Source organism: Mustela lutreola, chromosome 5 (genome assembly GCF_030435805.1).
Source record: "Mustela lutreola isolate mMusLut2 chromosome 5, mMusLut2.pri, whole genome shotgun sequence".
Lineage (NCBI taxonomy): Eukaryota > Metazoa > Chordata > Mammalia > Carnivora > Mustelidae > Mustela > Mustela lutreola.
This window is the reverse complement of record NC_081294.1, coordinates 17284038-17310232: the sequence shown is the minus strand read 5'-3', so window position 1 is coordinate 17310232 and position 26195 is coordinate 17284038. Positions and strand designations below refer to the sequence as shown.

Below are 26195 nucleotides of genomic sequence, written 5' to 3'. Positions count from 1 at the left end.
CTGCCATCGGCTCCTCTTCCCAAATAGGTCGTGAAGCCTGTCCGCTGATTTGTCCTGAACGTGGGTTAAAATTTCCCTCTTTCTCCTCCTACTGGGTTGACTTGCCCTTGGTTATTCCTCCTACCACGGCGATGGCTATTCTTGGAGGATGACACCTTCCTTGTCTTCATTTAGCTTAGCCTGTCCTCTGTTCTTCTCACTCTCATGCTTAAATCCTTTTTTTTTGTTTGTTTGTTTCCATCATTCGTAAGATACAGAGCAAAGAGTGTATTTTTAATTTTCATCTCTTGCACACACACATGCCACATTCCACCTGTATCAAATTCACTGCAATTTCTGCCAAATATGCATTCTTCCTTTTGCATAGAAGACAGTGCCCCACGTGAGTATCTTTATTGGTTCCTTCCTTTCTTCTTTCTTCCTTTCTTTTTTTCTTCAGTGTTCACCCATACCTCACACCGAAGCCCTCCATGAGTCCCTCAGGAAGTTGATCACTTCTTACTTCCTCCCCAAATGTCAGCATTTCTGTCAAAACACCTATGATACTTACAGCATTTGTGGTTTAAACATATCTGATTATTTCTACTATATTTTAGCTGCCTTCATTGTATCTACATTTCTGTTGTCATGATAAAGGAAATGCCTGAAATATACAGGATGTTTACATCTTTTGTTGATGAAAGGATACATGTCTTAAGTTGGTTTACTGGTTTAATTTATGATGCATTATTTTTTTTTTTAGTTCTCAATACTAAGTTTAACATGCTTTATGAATTATATACAAATGAGAAATAAACTCAGAGAAAAAAGATATTTGTTTGAAAAGCATATGAACTGTTGTAACTATTGTTACAATATATGTTAGAAGTAAAATGTGAGATTGGTTATTCTGGGAAGTTCAAGAGATAATCGGCCTCCTTAGATAATCATGATTTATACTGTGTGTGCTTATAAAACATGTATTTTACTTAAGTTAATCTTAAATAAATCTTAAATCTTATCTTAAATCTTAAATCTTCTTACATTTTTAGGGAAAATCTTACCCAAAATTCTCAACTAGAAGCGCTAGAATTTCTTTTAATGTTCTTTTTTGTTTTATTTTGTCTTACTGAATTGTCGCTGAATTAGGTACTGAATTTGTTCCAAAAAGTATTGCCACTAAAATAGGGGTGTAAAACTAATAATGCCCACGATTCTTTAGTTAATTCATTAAAACTCTCAAAAATTTGGAGTGCGCAAAAACCCAGAATGTAACTTACACACGGAAAAATTAAATGCGTTTCTAAAAAATAGTTCTGTGACAAATTTTTTTCGAATTAAGTTTAATGGAATATATGTTTCTTCACTTTAATCATTTTATTTAGAAAGTACTTTTCTGTCTGGTCATTTTGTTGTTTTTTTTTTTTAATTTTTTAAAAAATTTCAAAACAGGTGATGTTGAAATTTGTCAAAAACAAAAATTCAGGTTTTAAAAATGGCCACATTTGATTTTTTTTCCCCTTTGTTGTTCAGGCATTCTCACCTATAATGTAACAACTTTTATCCCTCAATATTATCCCTCAAATAATTAGTTCATACTTTTTAGCAAGTTACTGAGTGGAATTCCTTCCTCAATGGCTATAGGATACACACCAACTTTCCCATCTACCCCCAACACACAGAACACACATTTGTCTCCCAAGTTTTACACTTCGCACCATAGTATTTATTAACACCCAATGTGCTACGTATTTTGCATACTTCTCTACTGTTGTCCATCAAGTCCTAGAAGACATCAAACTCCTTGCAGGGAATGATTTTGTCTGCTTGGTTCTAGTGCCAATAATGATGTCTGGAACATGGATGGATGTTCCAGAAATGTTTATTGAAAGACAGAATAAAATGCCTCTGGGATTCTGCCCTTGGTCTGAAAGTGTTATCTTTGTACCTTCCCTTCCCTTCCCTTCCAAGATCTTATCTTTCTTGCCTTTTCATTGTGGTTCAGCCTGGTATGAATCTGTTCTCTTCTGGTCTTGAAAATCGTCAACCCTGTTTTGGATACAGGTACAGCTGTCACTCATTTGCACTGATTGAAAATTTTTCCCTTCCATTGACCAGTAAGAGCCACTATATGATTGAGAAAGTAGAGTCTTAATCACTTACGGATACATACCGTTGAGTGAAGACTGTACTCTCTTGGAGAAATAATACAGATACGTGTTAATCATAAAAACTGAACCAATGGAGGGGAGTGAAAAGTAAGTGTGATGAAAACACAGCTATGGAGGGTCAGAGAATGCCATAACAGGGTCCTCCACCGAAATCTCTTGGGCTGAAATCAAGATGTAGGCTGGGGTGTGATCTGATTTGAAGCTTACAGTGTTTTCCAAGCTTACCAGTTGTTGCTGAAGAAACAGAAGAGTCTGTTTCTTCGTGGCTTTATGACGGAGGGCTGTATTTCCTGACAAATATTGGCCATTTTTCACACTCAGCTCCTGTGGGCGTCTCTTAGGCACTTGCCAGGTGGCTTCTACCCTCACAAGTTTACTTCTTCAAGGCCGGGGGGGGGGTGATTTGTACTGCCTTTCTTTTAACAGCTCTCATGATTAGGTCCGACCCTCAAGTAAAATCTTCTTTCTAGTGAACTCAACCCCATGTGAAGAAGACCCCTTGTTATAGTTGCATCATTTATTTTTCCATAAAACTTGAATTCCTGGGTTGCTATCTGAAGCAATTCACAGGTGGCTCACACAGTCAAGGGAAGGGAATTATACAAGAGTGCAGGTCATGGGGAGAAATCTTGAGGACATCTTGGAATTCTACCAAAGCTGTTGTTTTTCAAATTCCTAAAAATATATCTACATTTCCACACAGCTTCATCTAGACCCATGCTGAGGCCTGGAAAATCCTAGGGAACTATTGTTTTGCATTTTAGGGCAAAATTTCTTATTCCTCTTCGAAATGGAAAAAAAAAATAGCAATTAATATTTTATGTACTTTTCCATGACCTGGTATCCAGCAAAGTAAGAGCTGAGAAAGTGGCTAAAAATAAAGATGCAATAAAGGTGATCTTTGCCCAGTTCCTCCTTGATACTCTGAAGAACAATTAAAATATATTATATTGTGTTTCCCCATAGTTAGCTCTCTTACCACGCAGCTTCCTACAATGTCAACTGTTCCCTGAAAATTCCAGTCTTACTAAATTTACTTTCTTGAAACACCCTTAGAAGCAGGGAGTTACTCAATTAAATTCTTTTAAATCAATCATTTCCTTACTTTTCTAGAAAGGTTCATAAAATCAAATGGACCCCAAGCAATGTCATAAAGGTTTCTACTTGTACAAGAGCCAAATTAGCTCAACTTCCTAATAATGGAATTCTGGCATAGAAGATGATTAATTTTCTAAGAATAAAAAATAATCCTATTTGTTCTATACCTAATGCTAATATTAGAGTTTTCGTTGGTTGTAAAGTTAGATGAATTTCCTCCTTCAGCACCACCAGCCCCAACCCCCAAAAGTAGAGGTAGATAGCCAGGTGGTTTGGATACAGTCAGCTACAGAGAGGTCAGTATTGATTCTCTTTGCTGTTTCTGAGCTATTCATTTTTATAAAATGGCGTTTTCCAGGGTCAGGATCATGAAGAAGGAAGGCCATCTCGGATATTGTTATGGCATTTCTTTTAGAATGTTCTTTAATTCTTTGATTACCGCACAATATAAGTTTCCAGTCTCAAAATAGCCTGTGTGTACAAACAATTTCATCTCACTCCTTGGCCACCAAATATTTGACTGCTATGCAAGGTCAGAAGTTCTGGAAAGGCATAGACTATGTCTGGATATCCTGGCATCAGGACAAAGAAAAAGTGTGGAAAATTTTCAGCCTTCTCCTTCCATTTCTGGGTTCGAAATGGACTTTGAAGTGGGTGTCAGTCCATCGGTTGGGTGTGGCATGTTATCAAGTAGGTAAATAAATGGTAGATCTTGTCTAGAATGAGTTCTCCTAAACATGCGATAATCAGGAGCATTTTAATGTCGAGGAGAAACTAGAGAGGGAAAAGGGAAGCAGTTGGTTTTAGCTCTTGTGTTCTAGGACCACAAAAAGGAGCACTTATAAGGTAGGACAGCTCAATTTGCTTTGTAAGTTAAAGAATCCAAGGTGTTAAAGTCAAAGTAGTTTTACTTTAGAAAATAAAAGTCACCAGAAGAAGAAGAAGAAGAAGAAGAAGAAGAAGAAGAAGAAGAGGAGGAGGAGGAAGAAGAGGAGGAAGAAGAGGAGGAAGAAGAAAGGGAAGAAGAAGGAGGAGGAGGAGGAGGAGGAAGGGGAGGGGGAGGGGGGGAGGAGGAGGAGGAGATGATGAGGGAGTAGAAGGAGGGAGGGGAGAAGGGGGGAAGAAGAAGATGATGATGATGGGGTCACTATGATAGAAAATTATATTAAACATTCATAGAGGATTTAGCATTTACAAAAATTCATGATGTTCTATTTCCATTCAGCCTTAGCCATAATATCAAGCATGGTGCATTATACGCGCCATTCTTGACTGTTACCAGCTTAAAGATAAGTTGTAATTCCTAACAGAAAAGAGATGGAAATGGAAGACAATCAATATTATATCAATAGACTATGCAAATAACTAAAAATATGGAAAGTAAAAGAGAACATTGAGGAGAAAGCAGAGAAAAGCTCCAACAAAAATTTGGTGAATTGGATGAAATAGAGGAATCATTACAGGGAAAACAAATATGGATTCCCCTGAATGAAAATTATTGTGAGCAAAACTTAAATGCCACATCTAGGAGGTGTTTGCTCTAATAAACTCCGTGGACTTGTGAGAGTTTTGGAGTATTTCACAGTAATATTTTAATTTTCTTTCTTCATCCTCAGAGAAAATGCCTACAAAGACAATCTTGTCCTTAAGAGAGAAAGATCCTTCCTTTATTTCCCCCAGGTGTGCTGAAGCAAAAACCAGATGTGTTGACACAGCAATTAGCAAGTCATTGGAGTCTTACCAGAGAGAATTAATCTAGAAAACAGAAACTTTTAAAGGACCCTGGAAGTCTCTATGTTAATTTCATGTTGTCTTGGTTTTCCATAGGTGATTAGACGTCAGAGCTGTTGACCTTAAAGTTTATATAAAACACCACAGCAATACCATATATCCAGAATATGATATTTTCAGTTATTGGTGACATAAAACTAATACTCAGCATAAAAGTGAAAAGAAATAGTAGTAAAGCTAAAAATAGAGAATCAGTGACTTCATGACTTACAAATACTATATTTCACAATTTTCATTAATTTGATCACATATGTTCAAGTTATTGGTAAATATCCTGACGATATCCATTACACTGCCTACTAAATTATATATAATAATGCTGAGAACAGCAGAGACAGAAATGCTTTGTGTAATTACCACTATGTATGTTTTAAATCCTGACATAGTCCTTTTTTAGTGAAAAGACCTAAATATTCAAAAATGCTTGACAAACTGACACTATCATCAAGCTAAGAAGAATTTATTTATTTATTTATTTATTTATTTATTTATTTATTTTTGTTGTACCAAATTTTTAACTGGAATGTACACGGTCTTAACGATCCAATTTCAATTTTATTCTGTTTTAACTACAGCTTGCTTCCACTAGATGTCAGCATTGTATAAGATTAGAAAATGCCTCCCTTAAAATTTGTTTTCACTATGAAAATAAATGTCCTACTGAAGCCCGTATGTTCACATACATACCATTTTAATATATGCAGCTGATTATCTTTCTAAGTTACGTGGAATATTGTGCAAGTGGGTCATTCTGAAAATATTTCGTAATTAAAAATTCTGAAAGCAGGACAAAATTGGTATTAACTTGTAAATGCCCTGAAACCGTGTTCACCAACTTTGCCACAATTTGCCTGAATGTCCCTCTTCATTTTTGATGTGTCCCCATTACAGCCATTAGATTTTGAAACAAAGAAGGCGTATACTTTCAAAGTAGAGGCCTCCAACGTTCACCTTGACCACAGGTTTCACTCCGCGGGCCCCTTTAAAGACACGGCCACCGTGAAGATCAGCGTGCTGGATGTGGAGGAACCCCCGGTGTTCAGCAAACCGCTCTACACCATGGAGGTTTACGAAGACACTCCAATTGGGACCATCATCGGAGCTGTCACCGCGCAAGACCTCGACGTGGGCAGTAGTGCTGTTAGGTAAGAAGTGTCAACATTCTTATTTTGTGTGTCAGAAAAAGGGGGAAAAAAATGCTAGTGTCCAAACCTGGGTGAATGATTCCCATTTAGTGATAGGACACTTAAAAATCCACTGCCTTTGCGCGATAAGTATTAGGTGAGCAGCCTTGACGTTGGAGCAAAAAACATCTGCTGCCCGTCCCTGTAACAGGGCCCGACAGTGGTGTGATGTTGGACATGGCACTCCAGATAACCAGTCTCAATTTTTTATCTATGAAAGGCATTTTATAATACAATCTCAGAGGATGATTTCCAAGGTTAATGATATATTTTCAAAGTACTTAAAATAGAGTGGACATGTAATACGTTTTTCAATTACTCTAAAATCTCTATCTCTTACCAAAATCTAGTCTTTGAAAGAGATGGTTTTACCATTTGCAATTTGGAGTTCATTTTTTTTTTCTCGGACGATCGTGTCCGCTGATGAAAGCAATTAGAGCTAGTCCTGGGGTAAGATGAATTATGGAATTGTTCAAAGCCCAGACTTTACGATGAGTTCCTATTGATTGAAAGAAAGAAGGCTACTGGGTAGTGAGTCAACAAAGCCATCAATAGAGTAAAAAAATAATCTCTCTCTCCTCCTACCCCAAACCCATACATTCCATTTACACTACTACTGAAATGTTGTGGGGTTCCCCTTTTTCTCACTTATACATTGATCCTCCTGCAACATATTTTTTAAAAAGATTTTATTTATTTGAGAGGAGAGAGGAAGGGAGGGAGTAGGAGGGAAGAAGATAAGGGGAAGAAAAACATACTTCATGCCGAGTGTGATGCCCCATGTGGGTCTCGATCTCACGACCCTGAGATCACCAGCTGGGCTGACGTCAAGAGTTGGTAGCTTAATGACTGAGCTATCCGAGTGCCCTAGATCCTGCAAAATATTTTGAGTAATAGTAATATTGATTCAGTTATGTTTCTTCTGTACATTTAAATTCCCTGCTAGTTGTCCACATCCCACATGTATACAAGTCCTGGGAAACACCTCCCCCACCCCCATCCCACCCCCCAAAAAAGAGAGAGAGCGAGGGAGGAGAGACAGAGAGAAATATGTGATTTGTTCTGAATCTTCCACCACTAAGGGGTTGAACCTTCCTATAGAAAATCAGACCAAAGAAAAGTAGGCTTTTAATACAAAAACACTATTGACATAGGGAACATGTAAAGATTTTATGCCATGGGGCAATAATAAAAACAATGCATAAATCATTCAGTGGTAACCTCAACACATTCATAGCATATAGGAAAAATCTCGGGAAAGGGCTTGGACGCGGTCAAGCTCTGCTTTTTGTATTCACTTGGATCTATCTTCCAAACTGATCTGAGTGTCCCCCTGCTTGAAACATGTCAGTGGTCAAGACAGAACTCTGAAAAAAACACATTTGTTTTGGGAAAGAGAAGAAAAAAGGCGATTACTGAGTGCCCTTACATGTCGGATCGAATGCTGGCTAATTTACTCACTGGATTCTTAAGTTGTTGTGGTATGTGTCCGTATGACAAGGTGATTCACTCTTAGCTGAACTCCAGAAGCCCGTATGCATTGCCAGGCATTCAACAATCAGCTCCACGCATAGTTGTTACGTTATTAACCCGTTATCATTCATTCAGTCCTATAGTTGAGACCCTGAGCGTGTTGTTGATAATTGTGAAAGTGGAAAATGCCTACTGAGTAGATTTACAGGTAATTTCAAGCGTATAAACAGTTATGGAAGAAATATGGAAGGCTGTAAAGAAAGTAATAAAAAGGCAAATAAATATGGATTGAAACTCTTTATGGTTCAATAAATGAGAATTTTGGCACACAGAGAAACAGGGTATCTAGAGAACATTCTATGTTGTTTAATTTACTGTATGTTCCATCCTTCAAGACTGATAAAAGCATGCTAGAATCAAAATTTTAATAAAATATGATTTTAATGCAATACATTAAAAAAAAATCAGAAAGTTTATTAGTAAAACTACCACCTGGCAAAGGTAAGGTGAGGGTTACAGACTTGCAAATACAACATATTTAGAGTTAAGACCATGGTGTGAGGAATACAGGAAGGCTACATTTTTGAGATACCCTTGAAATACAGGACTGGTTGGGGGGGTAGTTACTGTCACCCGAGCTGGTGTCTGACAAGAGCTACTTTATGTGGGATAAAGTACTAGTCTCATTTCTAATGGGTAGCAGCCTGACTCACTAAGCTGTAGACACAGATGGATCTAATTGATCCCCGGGAGGGGTTGTCAAAAAACAGAGCTGCTTTTGAATCAACATGAAAGCTGTCTTACTTCCATGTCCTTGGAGTAAACAATAAGGTTGAATCATGTCAGTTGAGGAAACATGGGGTATGAATCATCTTTTTTTTTTTTTTTTTTTTTTGGTTTGAAAACATGTTGGCTCACTTAAGAATGATAGTAAAAATATGTTGCGAAAATAAGCATCAGAATGTGAAATTACTTGACATGTTTAGGTACGATCTGTTTGTTTTGTTTTCCTTTGCTTAACTGTCTTTTCACAGCTTGCTGTGCGAGGTATTAATTTTTTTTAAAATTTATTTTTTATTTTCAGCATAACAGTATTCATTATTTTTGCACCTGTTTCTCCATGCCAGTGGGTATTTTATTGATATTATTTTATTATCACTGAGCACAGCAAAGAACCAGAGTGCAATGGCATTAAGCAAGGATTGAAGCAATTTTGAAGAAAGGCCAGGAGTAATGACTTCAAATGCCTGTAGTTGACCTTTGAACGATGTGGAGGGAGGGGTTCAGGGGCGCTGACCCTCTGCCTAGTTGGAAATCCACATCTACCTTGATTCCCCCAAACCTTAACTACCAAGAGTCTGTTGACCAGAAGCCTAACAGATGACATAAACAGCAGATGAACGTGTATTTTATATGATGTATCTATCATATACTGTATTCTTATAATAAAGTAAGCTCGAGAAATAAAAATGTTATTAAGAGAATCATAAAGAAGATAAAGTAGATTTGTAATACTGTACTATATCGAAGAAGACTCATGTGTTAGTGGACCTGCCCAGTTCTAACCCCTGTTGTTCAAGGGTCAAGTAGACCATGTCTGGTCCCCCTGTCCCTAGTGTAATTTCTAGTTATTGTCTCCCTTACTCTTCTAGCCTTTGCCATTGGATACGCGGATTTCTTGCTTCTCATCTCTTCTAATGCTCTATATCCTTTGGCTCTTATTACATAATTCATGGAATGATTTCTAGTTCATCAAATGAATGGAGTGAGTGTGCCCACTATCAGTGAGTTGGGGGATATTCACAATAGTAGTCGCTTAAGTGTAGAATGAAATTTTAAATATGTGGTGTGCCTGAGTCTGTTAGGCATCTGACTCTTTTTTTTTTTTTCAGGTTTTTTTTTTAATTAATTTTTTGACTCTTTTTTATCTTATTATTTTATTTTGTTTATTTGCCAGAGAGAGAACACAAGCAGGTAAACTTCAGGCAGAAAGAGAAGCAGGCTATCCACTGAGCAAGGAGCCCAATGTAGGACTCGATCCCAGGACTCTGAGGTCATGACCCAAGTTGAAGGCAGACACTTAACCAACTGAGCCAGGTGTCCCAAGCAGCTGACTCTTGATTTTGGCTCAGGTCATGATCTCAGGGTTATGAGATCGAGACCCACATCAGGCTCTACATTCAGTTTGGAGTCTGCTTCTCTCCCTCTCCCTCTCCTTCTCCCCTTGCTGTCTCTCTCTCTCTCTCAAAAATAAGTAAGTAAAATCTTAAAAAAAATAATTTATTTATCCATTCAACTAACTAAAGAATATCTTCATTACTTTAAAGTCTTGGCCATTACTGATAAAGCAGTATAAAGATCTAGGTGCAGGTTTTTATATGGAAATAAATTCTCAGCTCCTTTGTATCATTACCAAGAACTGCATTTGCTGGACCATATGGTACGAGCATGCCTAGATTTGTAAAAAGCCACTCAACTGTCTTCCAAAGGGACTGTAGCATTTTTCATTTTCATTATCAATGACTGAAAGTGCCTGTTGTTTGCATCCTCGCAGCATTTGGTATTCATTATTCCAAATTTTGGACATTCTAAAAAGTGTGTAGTGGTACCTCATAGTTGTTATAACTTGCTGTCTAGATGACTTAGTAGAACATCTTTTCATGTGCTCAGTTGGAATCTGTGTATCTCCTTTGTAAGATTTGTCCTGGTCTTTGACCAATTTTTAAATTGGGTTGTTTGTTTTCAATTTGTTGAGTTCTATGAATACTATTCAGAATAAGCAGGAAATTTAAAGGTGTTGCTCTTCTTTAATATTTTCAACTACAGGATAGATCCCATTGTAAGCAGGAGATTCTGATGGATGAGTAACTTGAGAAGACCCTATCTAAAGCTTACATATACTCAATTATCTCATTGGGAGTAGCTTCTGCTGAGTTTCTGGCTAATGACTACCCAAAGAGATCAAGGAGAGATTACAGATATGCATATCAAGTAACTGATAAACATATACAATTCAGATATAGCATTAAGTGATATTCGGCTCAGAACCAGCATTAAGAAATCTGGAAATGAGATTCACTGAAACTCAACTTTTCTCTCTACCTTTGTTCACGCAATTCTATTCCCTCCATACAATAGTTTCTCACCCTCTACTTCATTGCCTTCATCCTCAACTTCTGCCGTCTTAGGTGGCAAAACCATATGGATACTCACTGCCCATACTAACTCACTTCGTTCTCCCAATATTGTGTTTTTCTTATCTTTTATGTTCACTAGAGACATTAACCATATTCTGTCATTTATTTGCTCATTGAATAAATATGTATTCACTTTTTAGCCACCATCTCCAAAATGCAGAAAATGAAAAGATATTTGAAATTTGGGGATATTTCCTTGTTCTCTCACATACTAAATACAAAATTTAATTTTATTTTAAAGTCCTCTTGATAAATTTATCCTACTATATAATGAAATGACCATAAACAGACCTGATATATAAATATAATTGGTCTTGGGTGCCTGGATGGCTCAGTCAGTTAAGCAACCTGCTCTTGATTTAGTATCAGATCATGAGCTCAGGATCCTGAGAGCTGAGCCTCATATTGGCCTCTGTGCTCACTGAGGAGCTGAACAATCTCACTCCTTCTCCCTCTGCCTCTCCCCTGCATGCTCTCTCTCTTTGAAATTAATTAATTAATATCTATATGTCATATATAAATAAATATTTATAATATGTACATTTATTACATATTTAATATTTATATATATTTGTATATTATCATCTATAATAATAGGCCTCTTTGATTTTTAAAAGGTTGAAGACCTGGGTATTTAGGGCCCAATCTCTGCTATTTTAGCACAATAGAGTCAAGAGTATACTTTCTTTTTCTTTCCTTCTCTTTCTCTTTTTTTTTTCCAAATTGTTTCTCAGTTCTTTAGCTTCTATAAATGGAGTTAATGGAAGCAAAATGTCATCAGTACACTTGCAAGTAAGCATCATAAATACCATACAAAAATCAACTTTGGACGAATAATTCTCTTGGGGGTCCTAAACCCATCACAGTAATAAAAATGTTAAATAGGGCAAACTTCCCATATATTAATGAATTAAGCTGCTATTGTAGTGTCTAAATTCCACATTTCCTTGTACTTTTTCCCCTGAATTTCTTTGAAATATTCCGTAACATCAGATTCCATCTGCTTTTCCATGTCTACCATTTGTACACAATATCTCTTATTTTTTTCATTTAACATTTTTGTGTTGAATTTTCCCTGCATCCTTCAAGTGATCTCAAAGTTGACAATACATCTTTTGGTGGTGCTTTGTCTTAGCAATTTTAAATGTCAGTTGTCTCCACTTAGAATTAAGAGAGTAATTTGTGAAAGATAGTTTCTGATAGAGAGACTAAAACTATTTATTTTTCTTTAAGTGCCCTTTAAAAATGCTCCTTTATGTAGAGTCCAGTTTCTCCTTTTGTGTAATTCTAATCACTCTTTTGTATTCTAGTTTTTATTAGTTAGCAGAGAGCAAACCAATATTGTATTTATGGCCTGTTTTCTTGGAAAATACTTAATATTCAGATAGCAATTGGGAGAAAACATTTTATCTGTAAGGTTATATAAAATATTCATTAAAATAAATCAGTTAATCCTTTTTTGAGCACTGCTTACCTTATCTCTTTCCTTTAGCATTCACAATGTAAATTTCAATATATATATTTGCAAAAAACTGGTCTGATAAAGGACTTTTCTCCAAAACATACAAGAATTCTTTAAAGTCAAGGATGAAGGGAATGAAATAAAGATTGAAAAGCCACTTTAATTAAAGGGAATGTAATTGTGTGAACAAAGGTAAAAAGAAAAGTTGAGTTTTGATGAATTTTACTTTCATATTCCTTAATATTGTTGTAGGTTGTATAACCTATCAGTGACTGGATTTGTATGTTTGTTCTCTCCTTAATCTTTCCTTAATCTCTCCTTAATAATCTCTCCTTAATCTTCTTGGAGAGCCATGAGCCAGAAACTCCCCGCAGTGAGACCGTTGAGTATATATTGGCCTCAGACATGTTCATATCCAATTATTTATCCCTCAGAATCTCCATTTACGATTGGATCTAGTCTCTAGTTGACAACATTAAAGAGCGGCAACACCTTGGTTACAATTCCCTGCTTATTTTGATTGCACTGGAAATGAAAGAAGCATTCCCTCTGAATTTACACCAATGGAATGATTAAGAATAATTCACTTGAGATGTTGTTGATCGAGAACTTAACTTGCTATGAAGAGTGAGAAGATCCTTTGTGATTAAACTCATTGCTTTTTTTCCTCAAATGACCGGTCCGTGAGCAATCAGTAAAATAGGAGCTGCTGAAAATAACATGTACTAGATGGACAGGTTGATTTTTATTTGCTGTGGTGACAATTAGCTGTCAGTATGTAGTGACATCAGTTTTTAAAGATTTTATTTATTTATTATTTGAAAGAGAGAGAGAGAGCAAGCACTCGAGTACTGGTGTGAGCAGGGTGGGGGGCAGGTGCAGAGGGAGAAGCAGGCACCCCCCCACCCAGCAGGGAGACTGATACAGGGCTCCATCCCAGGCCCCTGGGATCATGACCTGAACCAAAGCCAGACATTTAACCCACTGAACCACCCAGATGCCCCAACGTACAGTGACATCATACTAACTAATTTATTTCTGGTTTTGAGCTGAGTGTTTTGGCCAGATTTGTTTAAACATCACAACTTGGGTGCCTGGGTGGCTGAGTGGGTTAAGCCGCTGCCTTCGGCTCAGGTCATGATCTCAGGGTCCTGGGATCCAGTCCCGCATCGGACTCTCTGCTCAGCAGGGAGCCTGCTTCCCTCTCTCTCTCTCTCTGCCTACTGGTGATCTCTCTCTGTGAAATAAATAAATAAAATATTTCAAAAAAAATTAAAAAAAATTAATTAATAAATATAACAACTGACATTATTTTACAGTGAGAGAAACTGAGGCCCGGGAAGACCCAGTTATGTCTTCAATAAGTATGAGAATAAGATTTAACCATAAGCAGCCGGATTCTAAAAGTCAAACTAATAGCTCCCCTTCTTCAGTGTGATTGAGTTACTCATCTAAGTGTTTGAGCTGCTTTTTAATCTTAAGATTGCTGAAAATATAATTAAAATATCATAGTTCTCAGTAGCCTATTGAACAAAATTGATAGAAAGTCAAAACAAGTCAGTAAAAATATACAATATTCAATTCCTTAAGATATAGTAGCTATGGACCTTATTAGATACTTGAAAGTACTCTAAACATTTTGCATCTGTTTCCCTGATGTAAACCTTACAACAACTTTAATTAAATTTGAAAAATGTTTAAATTATTATTTTTTAAAGATTTTGTTAGTGAGAACACATGCATGAGAGAGAGAGCAAGAGAGAGAAAGAGAGAGAGAGCACAAGCAGGGGCAGGGGAGAAGCAGACTCCTCCTTGAGCAGGAAGTCTGATGCAGGGCTCCATCCCAGGATCATGACCTGAGCTGACTGAGCCACCCAGGCACTACCTAAATCTGAAAAATGTTTACTTGAACTATGACAATATTGACATTTGTCAGGCTAAAAAAACAAATACCAAATTATACAGTTGTTTTATTAATAATTTTTGGTAAAATATTTTTTGAGATTCAGTACCTTTTATTTTTCTAGAACAACCACGCAGTTCTTATAAGATTTAGACATAACTGAGAATTTATTGACAACACTCCATAGATCTGTAATACCAACTTACAGATCTAATTTTCATGTGGATTGGATCTTGAGAGTCAATAATGAGTTTGCTTTATTTTTAAACAAATTTTATATTATTCTAGTGATATACTAAAGGAAATCTCAATGGCTAAGTGTCCAGATATTAGTTGTCTGTCAAGTAAATAAATAAAATCTTTAAAAAAAAATACATGAGAAAACTGAGACTACCAGTTTAATATTAAAGCTAAACACAAATTAGATTTGGGTTTATTAGATTATTATTTGCCTAAACTTTACTTTTTTCCTGCTAGAGCAAGCTGCTTCAGAGTCTCTGAAGAATAAACCAAAGTCTGGGTATAAAATGTTGGGGGAAGATAAAGTTAGCATCCAGTTACATAAATGGATACAAGTCAAGAGATCATATAGGACTATGTAAAAATGACTTGAGAAAATGAGAAAATCTTGGGGTGCCTGGGTAGTCAGTTGAGCATCTGACTTCAGGTCAGGTTATAATCTCAGGGTCCTGGGCTGGAGCCCCAAGTCAGGCTATGTGTTCAGCAAGGAGTTTGCTTCTTCCTCTCTTGGTGCCCCTCCCTCTATCATGCCACCTTTGCCTCTCTCTCAAATAAATAAATAAAACCCTTTTTCCCCTTAAGGGGGGAAAAAAAAAAAGGAAAATCTTAATTAACTAGAGGGAAATAAAAATATAACAACTTTTTTAATAACTGTAGATTATGATGCATTTACCTTTCTTTAAAGATGTGTTTTAATCATATTATGTGCTTCCAAATGAAAAATTTGAAGACACAAAGGTTATGCCTTTATTAAATCATTATAATTTTATAAAATGTTTAGTTTCACATCAAACAGATAAGAGAAGCTCTCTAAACTATCCGTAACTGTTAATTTTACTAAGAGAAAAGTTAGAATGAGGAAGATTAGGGAAAAAAAACAAAAACAAAAACTAAGAGGAGCTAATAGGAAACTGGCAACTGCTATTTAAAATGTTTGAAAGAAATGTTAGGATTCCTAAGAAAAGCATGTAATTGTGATTCTTGGTGAAGCAATTATAATCTTAGTGTTGTTGTATGTGACTTAGGTTCTTAATAAAATGTGGAAATAAATTGAACTGAATTTACTTTCATTTAATTATCTTCCCCAAGACAAACAAATAAAAAAAAACACAAAAAACAAAACAAAACAACAACAACAAAAGACAACCAGTGACTAAGAGAAGACAGAGGGAAGAGATTTTGATTATTATCACATTAACAAAAAAAGTTTCCTACCTTGACCTGAATCATTACTCCTACATCTTTATTGCTTAAGGAATGAGATGTAATACTTTTTAGAGTAACTCGGTACCATCAAGTACTTTTTACAAAATGTGTTTGAGAATTTAGCTTTTCCATTAGCTGTGAGAAAGTTATTAGGCAAATTAAAAGACACAATTTTAAGGAGAATGCTTACCTAATGAAGAGAAGAAAACTTTTTAAGGCATTTCTGAAAACTCATTTACAGAAAAGTAATAAAATTGTTCTCTCTCAAGTGGTCTGCACAGATTAGGTTAATGCGTTAATTTTTGATTTCTATTCAGTTGTTAAAACAGGTTTGTTAGCAACAGTGCCTGCATACTTAAATGAACTATACATTTGCTTCATCATATATAGATCATAAACACCTTTAAAAAATTAAATCTTGGGACGCCTGGGTGGCTCAGTTGGTTAAGCAGCTGCCTTCGGCTCAGGTCATAATCCCAGCGTCCTGGGATCAAGTCCCACATCGGGCTCCTTGCTCCACAGGGAGCCTGCTTCTCCCTCTGACTCAGCCTTCCACTCTGTCTGCCTGTGCTCGCTCTCACTCACTCTCTCTCTGACAAATAAATAAATAAAATCTTAAAAAAAAAAAATTAAATCTTACCTACTTACCAAATAAACATAAGGTGATTCAAATTCTGTATTTCAGGGTTCTGCTCATTTACACTGGTGTGTGAGGACAAATTAGACGTCCATTATTACACTGTTGTGATTAACTGCAATTAAAATATAATTTTAGCCTTAGGTTGGCTGTGGGCTGTGACAAACCTAGAGTAAACATGGGATCTACACTCTGGGAGAACTTATCTCCTGAAAAATGATCTAGACATTTTAGGACATGGTCATGTCTCCTCTGAAAATGTCTAGGAAATTCTAGGAAACATAGGAGTAGTTCATTCCAGTTTTGTTGATGGCCAGTTCTTAATTGCTATCTTGGGCAGGACATCACAATGGAAAGTGGTGGTTGTTGCCTCACGGTTACGGTTTAGTCAGACCCAGGGTTTAGTCCCTCACAAAGACAGGACGTCAGGGAAATTCCAGGACCTAGTGCTAGAGCCACCATCTTGCAGTCTGATCAGCTGTAGGAAGATCCTGAAGGTGTATTGTGGAGTAGAAAAGGGTCAGATAAGTTTCAGTAGGACTCCAGAAGGCAGGAAACTTTCTGAGATGATCACATCCAGAGAAGGGATGTACCAAAACTTTATGAGATGACAGAGCCAAAGATTAGATGCCAGAGAACAGTGAGTAAGAGGTAAGCAAAAATATGGTTGCGTGAAACCGGGCCTGGCCATGTGTACCCGTGCTCTGTGTTTTAGGGGTTCGTGTGGGAGCTTTGTAGTTTAGGTATCTTAACGTTTCTACTTTGAAGTACATGACTTGACTAACTTTGTTTGGCCTGATGTTGTCTGCTTGTTGACCTCACTGTGATTTCCAGGCTGGAGTCATGGTGATAAATATATCGTTCATTGAGCCTTTTGATGAGCAGAGCCCTTTCACATAAAATGTCCTATTTAAAAATGGTAAGATTACAGGACGATAGTTATACAGAAAACATTGATAAGCTGGTTCAAAGATCAGCTCTAAAATTTTCCAACTATGTGAACTGGGGCAGATTCCTTAGTATCTCTGTGTTACAGTTTTTCCATTGGTAAAGTAGGGAGATGAATAATCCTTAGTTTTTAGGGCTTTTGTAGGACTTTAGTAAGGTAATACGTGTTAGTATATAGAACAGTATCTGGTACATGCTAAGATTTCAAAAATTTTATTACTATGATAAAAATATGTGTTGGAAAAAGATTTGTTCACTCTGTATATCTGCTATATAAAGATTTATATAAATTCAGTTTCTGTTTTTTTTTTTTTTTTTTTTTTTTAATGAATGTTTTAGTCCGGCTGCTGCACATAAAGAAGGCAACATCTGCTGTTAGCAAATAGGTAAACTAATAAAGAAGATAAAGAAACATTATTAGCTAAGCTCACTGTTTTGTTTATTTTTTAGAAAGTTGTCCTGATACACAGAGTAATAAAACAACAGTGGCTCTTTCATACGTGTTTGAGGAAAATACTTCTGTACAATTGCCACATTGTCAATTACAAAATCGCCCCTTAGTTTCCACAATATGATTTTTCTTTTCTTTTTCTATCTGCGGAAATGAAGATTCTACGTCTGTTCTGGCCTGTGTTCTTTGCAGCTGAATTCAGACGGTTCCCCCTCCCCAGATCTTCTCACAGACCCCATGGAATCTTTCACTGCTTGGAAAAGTTTTAATATTCAGCAGGTTAAGGAAACCCATGGTCAGCTCTAGAATTTTAGTCTCTGCTGAGCTTTCAAGGTGTCAAGATCCTAAAATAATATGAACAGCAGGAGTACTAAATCTTTCATTATTTCCAGTTTCCCCTTGAGCATACTGACTTTGCAATAAAGAAGCTGTCATTGACACTCTTCTTTATTGCAAGGTGGGTAATAGCTGCGGGGAGAAAAATAAGAAACTGTGTCAAGTTAGCCCGACTGCCATTATGATTCATGAGTAATCATTGCACATTTGCATCCACTCTCTTTCTACACAGGTACTTCATAGATTGGAAGAGTGATGGGGACAGCTCCTTTACAATAGACGGAACCGAAGGAACCATCGCCACTAATGAATTACTAGACAGAGAAAGCACCGCGCAGTATAATTTCTCCATAATTGCGAGTAAAGTTAGTAAGTATGGCATGGACAGAATCAATGTTGCACTGCAATACTTTGGATTGAACACTCTTGAACGAGTCCCTGCTGAGGTGTTTTTCATTTTTGTACTGACAGCTGAGTGGTTTCCTAGGGAAACTCGGAAACCTGTTCCTTTTCCTCAGAGCCTAAGTCCAGAGGAATTGTGACAGCTGCCAATGAGCCCTGTTTGCAGGCTGGCATGAATATCTAGCAGCTCATTTCATTGTGTGACCTCATCCCTTTCCACGCTGTGCCCTCCAATATCCCCCACCGGCACTCCAACTTCCCTTCTACACCGGACCTCCACAGACAATATCAGCAGCTCCTGAGGCCAGGCAGGAGGAAAGAATTCTCACATGAAATCACCCATTCTGGAATCATTTCTGAAACTGAAGAGAGTATTTTTAAAATCACCCCCTTCCTTCTCTCTCCTTTCCTTAGAATGTAATTTTAATGTATTTTTTTTTTTTTAAATGAATGCCACGGCCATATATAGGAGCTTTAAGTGCTTTTCTTTAAGGAGTCACTCAAAATTGAAAGGATTGTTAAGACCGATCCTTTGTGTTGAATTCTGCTTGGTCCAGAAGAGACTCCTCTAAACTGAGAGTGACAGAGCTCTCAATATGTTTGTCTGGCCAACCTAGGATACTGTCCTGACTTCCTAAGGTGACAGATTGGGGCAGGGTGGGTGGTTATCAATGTAGTTGTCTGCACAAGGAAGTGCATTCTCCCATCCACCTGCTAACGGTCTTTTGAAGGATTTGGGGAAATCCCTTCTGAGCAACTTTCATTTTGTCTCTTTCTCATTTTATTCTGTTTATCTGGCACACATACTTTGGCAGTTAATTTCATTTTTCTATGCAGGGGAGAGCTAACTGTGAATGCTTCTGTTAAGGGGTTTTTGTTCAGTCTCAATTCAATGGGGTGTAAATATTAAACAGTTTTGTTTATCTTCAACAATTGCTTCCAAACATGAATAGTCAGACACCTATTCTCAGGCCTTAATGGTATCTTCAGCTGATTTTATGATGTTGTCATTACTCTGATTATTAAGGGTAAGACAAACGTAAAAGAACGTGCAGTGTCCACCTTGTTCACTGGAACACTGACCTGTCATGGGAGTAAACTGACTTCCCCAAGGCTGCTGTACTTGGGAGGTCACACACTGGAGGTCAGGTTGACCATTGCAGTTCAGCTCATATGTGCCAGTGTGCTTTGTATGCGGGTGACTCTGTCTTGGGATCTCTAGCCAAGGCCATTTGCTAGCGGAATACCACAATGCAACCTCTACCGATGTCCCGTGAAATGGAACATACACGCAGACCAACCCTGCCCGGATGCTTACCTCACAACACTAGGAGAAGGACTAAAACAGTAATTAATTCAAGCAACTGCATTGTAGGGCCATTTGTTGTTACACAGGACTAGAGGACCGCAGAAGTCAAGCACATCGTAAGTTGAAACTGTGACCCTCGCTGGTGGGGGGATAGATTCTCTGGCTGGAGAATTAGAGTGGAAAGGTCAGAGGACAGATACATGAGTCTCTCTTACCTGCGCCCATGGAATACTGCATTGCTGCCACTGCTTCTAGGGCTAAAAAGCGACTGACAGTGAAGGCAGTTGCCAAAACTTTGTCTTCTTATGTGATCTTTGAATTATTTGATGGGGGGGGGGGTGCTCTGGACATCCTATCCACATAGGAACTTGATTTGGGAATCCAAAGTTGGGTTCCAACCTTTTAATTCCAGGGTCCCCTTGCATAGAGAGGACAGTCTTCTTAGGAGAGTTTATAGCATGATTTCTCAATTTTAGCTTCCTGTTGTTCCCATTTGACCCAGAGGAAAATCACACATCCTTGTCGCACTGGACAGGGACTTCCCAGGCTGTTCTACTGAATGGTTTCTCTGTGCGCCACCACCTTTCACATCTGCTCTCCTTGCTCGGTTAGGCTCTGAGAGCGGATCATTCAGTCAGTGGCCTGAGCAGACGTATCATCAGGAGAACGGAACGCAGGTCTCCTCTTTTCAGAGGACACCCATTTTCTTTATGGTGTTTTCCTGGTTTCCTTTCACATCTGGTACCTTTTTCCCCCTCCTATACCATATCCTATTCCATTTGTTACTCATTATTCCTTTCATATTAACTTAGAGTTATTTCGCTCAGAAGGTTGGGGGATAACTTAACTATATTGTGGTTAGAAAATAAACATTGGTTTTCTAAGATCTTTGGCAAATGTGGTGAATGTGAATTAAACTGTGGAGTGTAAGACCTCCCTGAACCATTCACTCTAATGGCTTGCACATAATAAGTGACAAATAAGCAGAGACAGTCTCTTCAAATATTGCCAAAGGCATATTAATCATAACAAAAGATTATTTATTAAAAACTATTTAATATTACCTAAACCTTCCTATTAATAGACACAAAAACCATATTTCTTGAAGTAGGAATAGTAGTCTTCCATATCTTAACTCAGGATGAGAGTCTGCAGATAGTTCGTTAATCACCTGGGGCTCAGGAAGTTCTCTTTCTCCCCAGCGGCTGTGTAGACCACCCAGACCATCACCATGGTGTGTGTGTGGGGGTGGGATAGTAGTGGGGCTGGTACCTCGTCAGAGACTCTACTTGGCCCACCTAGACAATGAAAGGAGGGTGTATGCACTTTTGCAGTAGAAGCGCCTGTCACTGAGTCTCAATTTTAGATTTTTCACATTTAGAGAAATCTGGGGGGTTTTTTTAGCTGTCAATATGATTAGGACATATGCTAGCTCTAGTTTTTACCTAAATGCAAATTAGAAAACCCTTGTGTGTGGATTCTCAGTAGTTATATTGGTCCTTACTGGGAAATATGCAGAACTGGGACTTAGACACATAATATATATACCTATATATATCCATTTACCCCTATATGTGTGTGTATAAATCTTATCAGTGTAAGAGTGATGTTAAATTAACATTTCTAAAATAGGTACCCCTGTGCTGTTCCAGTACCTACTCCAAGACCACTGTGTAGATATCAGACCCCAAGGAAGTCTGCTGGGGTAAATGCTATGTATCCATGTGAAAAATAAGGAGGCTGAATGCATACCACATGGTAATTAAAGATTTACAATAAGAATAGCTTATTATGGGTTTTATTTTGCTTGAATTCACAGAGCTTAAAAGTAAAATTTATTCATATTCTAATGCATAAGGCTGTTTTCATTGATCAAACTAGCCAGCTGAGCAGGAAACTATCCACATGGTGAATGACTGAGAAATAAATAATTTACACTTATACTGCCAAGGAGAAAAAATTATGTAAGTATACCTTATTGCAGATTTAACTAGCATGTGTTTTGGCCTGACCCTCACATAAAAAATCTCAGGCAAAGGAAATGTTACAATGATTGAACAACTTCCAATTAATTAAAATACAGTCATTAATCAGTGTTGCTATAGTTGGAGATCCAAGTAATTTTATTAGACTTCTAATAATCCTTTTATGCTTCATTGCTTTGCTTTTTTTATGATACTAATTTTGACAATTTTAAGAAAGATAGAAGTTCCAAAACTTCACTTCTTCAAATTATCAGAAACTTCCAGTACACAAATGTTTCCAGGTTTTTTTCAGCATTACTATAATAACTATCATTAGGCAAAGATAATTAAAGACTTAGAACATATTTTATATAATTGTGAAATAAACAAATGGTACCAGAAGACAATTCTACTTTTCTTGGTCAATAGTTATCCATTTATTTGCATTTATTATGAAACTGGTCAAAAGTCAGTGAAATGACTCCCTAACTTCTATATTTGGGGAAAACTTTGTATGCAAGCATATCATTATGAGTTGGGATTGAATTGTTGGGTAATTATTTTTTTGAGGTTATTTGGTATATAGAGCTATTTTGTTATAACTTCTTTTTACTTCACAATAATGCAAATGATAACATTTTCATGTGTACAGAAAAATTAAACTCTGGCATTACTAGATACAATTCAAGCTAAACATAAATTCATACATGTGTTTTCATAAGTTTGTATAGAATATCATTTATGTGCAAAACACAGCTTGTTGTGAGTTATGAGAAAAATGAGACTGAAGTCTATGCTTAAGGATATTAAAGTGTAAGAGCAGTCAGAAATTCACCAAAATAGAGAATTTTAGTAAATTATAACAATGCCAATTATGGTTAATTCCAGGGACTTCAAATTTAAGGGTGTTCTTAAACAACCTCCAAGGGGAAGTTGTGAAAGATTATAAATGACCAAATTGTGGTCATTCAGTGATAAAGGGTTTAAACATAAAGAATTGGATTTTGTGATAGAATTTTCTGAAGAATTTCATCTGCCTGCATGCTGCATAGTTAACCATGAAGTGATGTTCTTAGACCAAATGAGAAGAAAGCATCTAATTTTTCTGAAATAATAACAATAATAATAATAATAATAATAAACTAAAGAATTCTACTAGTTTAATATGCACTAAATTAAGATGAGTGTTATGGTCCACACTGTGAGTGTGAGAAAATGTAAGCTCCAAGATAGTTCATTGTAGCTCCGTGTCACACTAGGCATGGTGACCAAAGAAGATGGAATCCTGGACTCTCTCACTCCAAAACACAATTTCACAAGGACAATTAGTCACTTGCCTAAGTTTATTAGATATATTTTAAGTAAGTTATTAGTTGAACTAGTCAATGTGATTTTCATATGCATAGATAGAGTACAAAATAGTGAAAATTATACATTTGCAATGTACATAAAATTGAGTGGACATTTTTGTTAGTCCATGAGGCACCTGGGTGACTCAGTCATTAAGCATCTGAGTTTGGCTTAGGTCGTGATCCCAGGGTCCTAGGATCAAGCCCGACAATGGGCTCCCTGCTCATCAGGAAGCCTGCTTCTCTGTTTCCCACTCCCCCTTCTTATGTTCTTTCTCTCGCTGTCTCTTTCTGTGAGATAAATAAATAAGATCTTAAAAAAAAAAAAAAAAAGAAAGAAAGAAAGAAAAAGAAAAAGAAAAAAATTTTTGTTAGTCTTGACCTTTATCTATCGTCTATCATCTATCTACCTATTATCTATCTATCTAGATTTGTTCGACTGCTTATCTACTGTAGTTCTATAGTGAATTGGCATGTTTCAGAAATTTGTGTACTGACTGACATCTATTAACTATTAGTATAAAATCACCTCTTTTTTTCATCAAATCAATAATGGGTTTTATTTGCTTTCCAAATACTAATTTCTGTGGTTAGATTAAAGTCACTTGAGAAGAATTTTTAAAATTGTAGAGAGTTTAATATAAAGTGGGAAACAGCACCTACGGTCTTACTGACCATGGGTTAAGAATTCAAGGAAAATATGCTGACGATCGTGGTACCAGTGGGTCATGGTACACAGACCTTTCCTGTTTTATCAGCTGTACTGAACCCACTTTCTTCTCACATTAGTCTATTTTTGAAAGAATATTTGTTCATTGATATTTTCAATTTGCTAGAAGGCACTAGGCTCTGTGTTAAACTCTGGAGGTTTTAAGATGAATATGAAGCAGTTCCTGCTCTAAAGGAATTCTGAATATCTAAGGCTTTATCTTATTACAAATATTTAAAATTAATGATATGTTTTCTCTAGTGTTTCCATTGGGGGGAAAATTGATTGGTGGTATTTTTAAGGTTTCCTTTTCTTTAGAGATCAGTTTTTGTCACCAACAGCATAGAAAGTAATATTTGACTTTAGCATAGATATATATAAATAATTTAAATCCTCTTTATGAATTCTTCAGTCTAGATTCAGATCATACTACTGTAATTGAACAGAGCTATTATTAGATATGGTTTATCTTAACTTGTAATTTCAAAATGAACTGATTTAAAGAGAAAAGAAGAAAGCTTGTGTTACTTATTCATTGCATCTTGTTCAGTTTGCATTATAATTCAGTTTTTTGTCATAAAAAGCTAAGACTTCATTCTTGAAGTTATTGTAGTTGCAATTTAGTACATAGTCACAAAATTAAATTTTTAACACTGATAGTTATTCAAAAGCAGATGTCATCTTTAAATAAGGAAGACTACCCGTTCCAGCATATTTTAACATACTAGGAACCCTGTGTTTGTCAATGCTTTGCAGTTTTCAAAACATTTTCAACTACTTTTCTCACAGGTCCTTGAAAATATCCTATTATTTGGCTGGTATTTATTGAATATTTAATACATAATTTTAAAAAACCCACCACTTTGACCATTGAATGTAAATGGGATCTCTCACAGTATGGTGACCTCAATAATAGCATAGGCATTACTCTTTGGAATTAAGTATTTTGGGGTCGGCTCAGGATCCTGGGATCTGGTCCAACATCAGGCTCCCCCTGCTCTTCAGGGAGCCTCCTTCTCCTGTTTCCTTTGCCTGCCACTCCGCCTGCCTATACTCTGTCTGTCCAACAAAGAACAAAATCTTTTTAAAAAAGTAAGTATTTTCATGTACATGGGAAGATCTCAGGTGGTGTGCCTCCTTATTCTCTGAGTTAGTTGATAGATATCATGGAGCAGTGAAAAGCATAATGAGACTTGGATTCCAGTCGTGGGTCTGACCAAAAAAAAATAAATAAAATAAAAAATGTAGGGCAGAATTATACCAAAGTTTTCTCACCTTTAAGTATGGAATTATAGATCTGTAATTTTCATACTTGTAGATCATTAGGATACTTTGTCAAATGAAATCTTATATGGAATTCCAGTGTACTACATTGAAGAGAACTATGAATAAAGCCAATGATTTTTCTTTGCTCCTATAAAACTCCTTAGCCCTAAGGAGGATATTATGAGGGACATAAGTTCCTATCAATTCTAACTTCCTTTCAAAATTTTTGAAAAAAGAAAATTTTCCCATCCATGAGCATGGAATGTTTTTCCATTTATTTGTGTCATCTTCAATTTCTTTCATCAGTGTTCCCTAGTTTTCAGACTACAGGTTTTTTACCTCTTTTGTTAGGCTTTAATATTGCACTGGAACATTAACGAAAAACCTTTTAAAAATAAATAAAATGTAGTTTTCCTAGGATTTATTAGAGGTTACAATGCTAGTTACTAATGAACCATTCCTAAGAGATTTCTGATTATAGGTCCCCAAAATGGGCATACCTTTGTGTCTCTCCCTTCCAATATGTTCTTCTGACAGTGAAACTAACATTCCTTCAAGAAGTGGGTTCGGTTCTCCTTCCCCTTGAATTTTGAAGTGGACTAGTGACAGCCTTAATAACCTCAGAGGAAATGCATTTCTATGTAACTGTGTTAGGTCATAAATCCAAGAGTTTCTGCTCGAATTTCTCTCATTTTTGAAGTACTTGCTCTTGAGTTTTAGCCACTATGCTGCAAGGAAGCCCAGTCTACATAAAAAGACCATGAATGAGTACTCTTATCTCTACCTCCAGCTAGGCTTTTAGCAAAGCACCAGCATCAAGTACCAGCCATGTGAATAAATGAAACTTTGCATAAGAAAAGCACCAATTCAGGAAGAAATGCAGTCTTCCTTTCTTTTCCCTCCCTCCGTTCCTTCCTTTCTTCCTTTTTCTTTCTTTCTCCTTCCTTCTTCCCTCTCTCTCTCTCCCTTCATCTTTCATTGTTTCATTGTTTCTTACTTGCTTACTTTCTTTCATGGTTTAGGTACATTTCATTTGCTTTCTTCCAAGATCATTCTACAAAAGAACAGGTGTAATAACTGAAGGCCTGCCTAGGCAAGGGGGTGAGAGCAACTTCCTCTT

General features: G+C 36.7%; 1 protein-coding gene across 2 annotated transcripts in view; it reads left to right on the top strand.

Moving 5' to 3' along the window:
• CDH12 (cadherin 12) overlaps window positions 1-26195 on the top strand; it is a 1003438-nt gene that overhangs the window by 955636 nt on the left and 21607 nt on the right. For both annotated transcript variants that reach the window (XM_059173699.1, XM_059173700.1), the window contains 2 exons: window positions 5931-6184; window positions 18309-18445. In XM_059173699.1, coding sequence (XP_059029682.1) covers window positions 5931-6184; window positions 18309-18445 — 391 coding nt within the window. The remainder of the gene's footprint in view (window positions 1-5930; window positions 6185-18308; window positions 18446-26195) is intronic.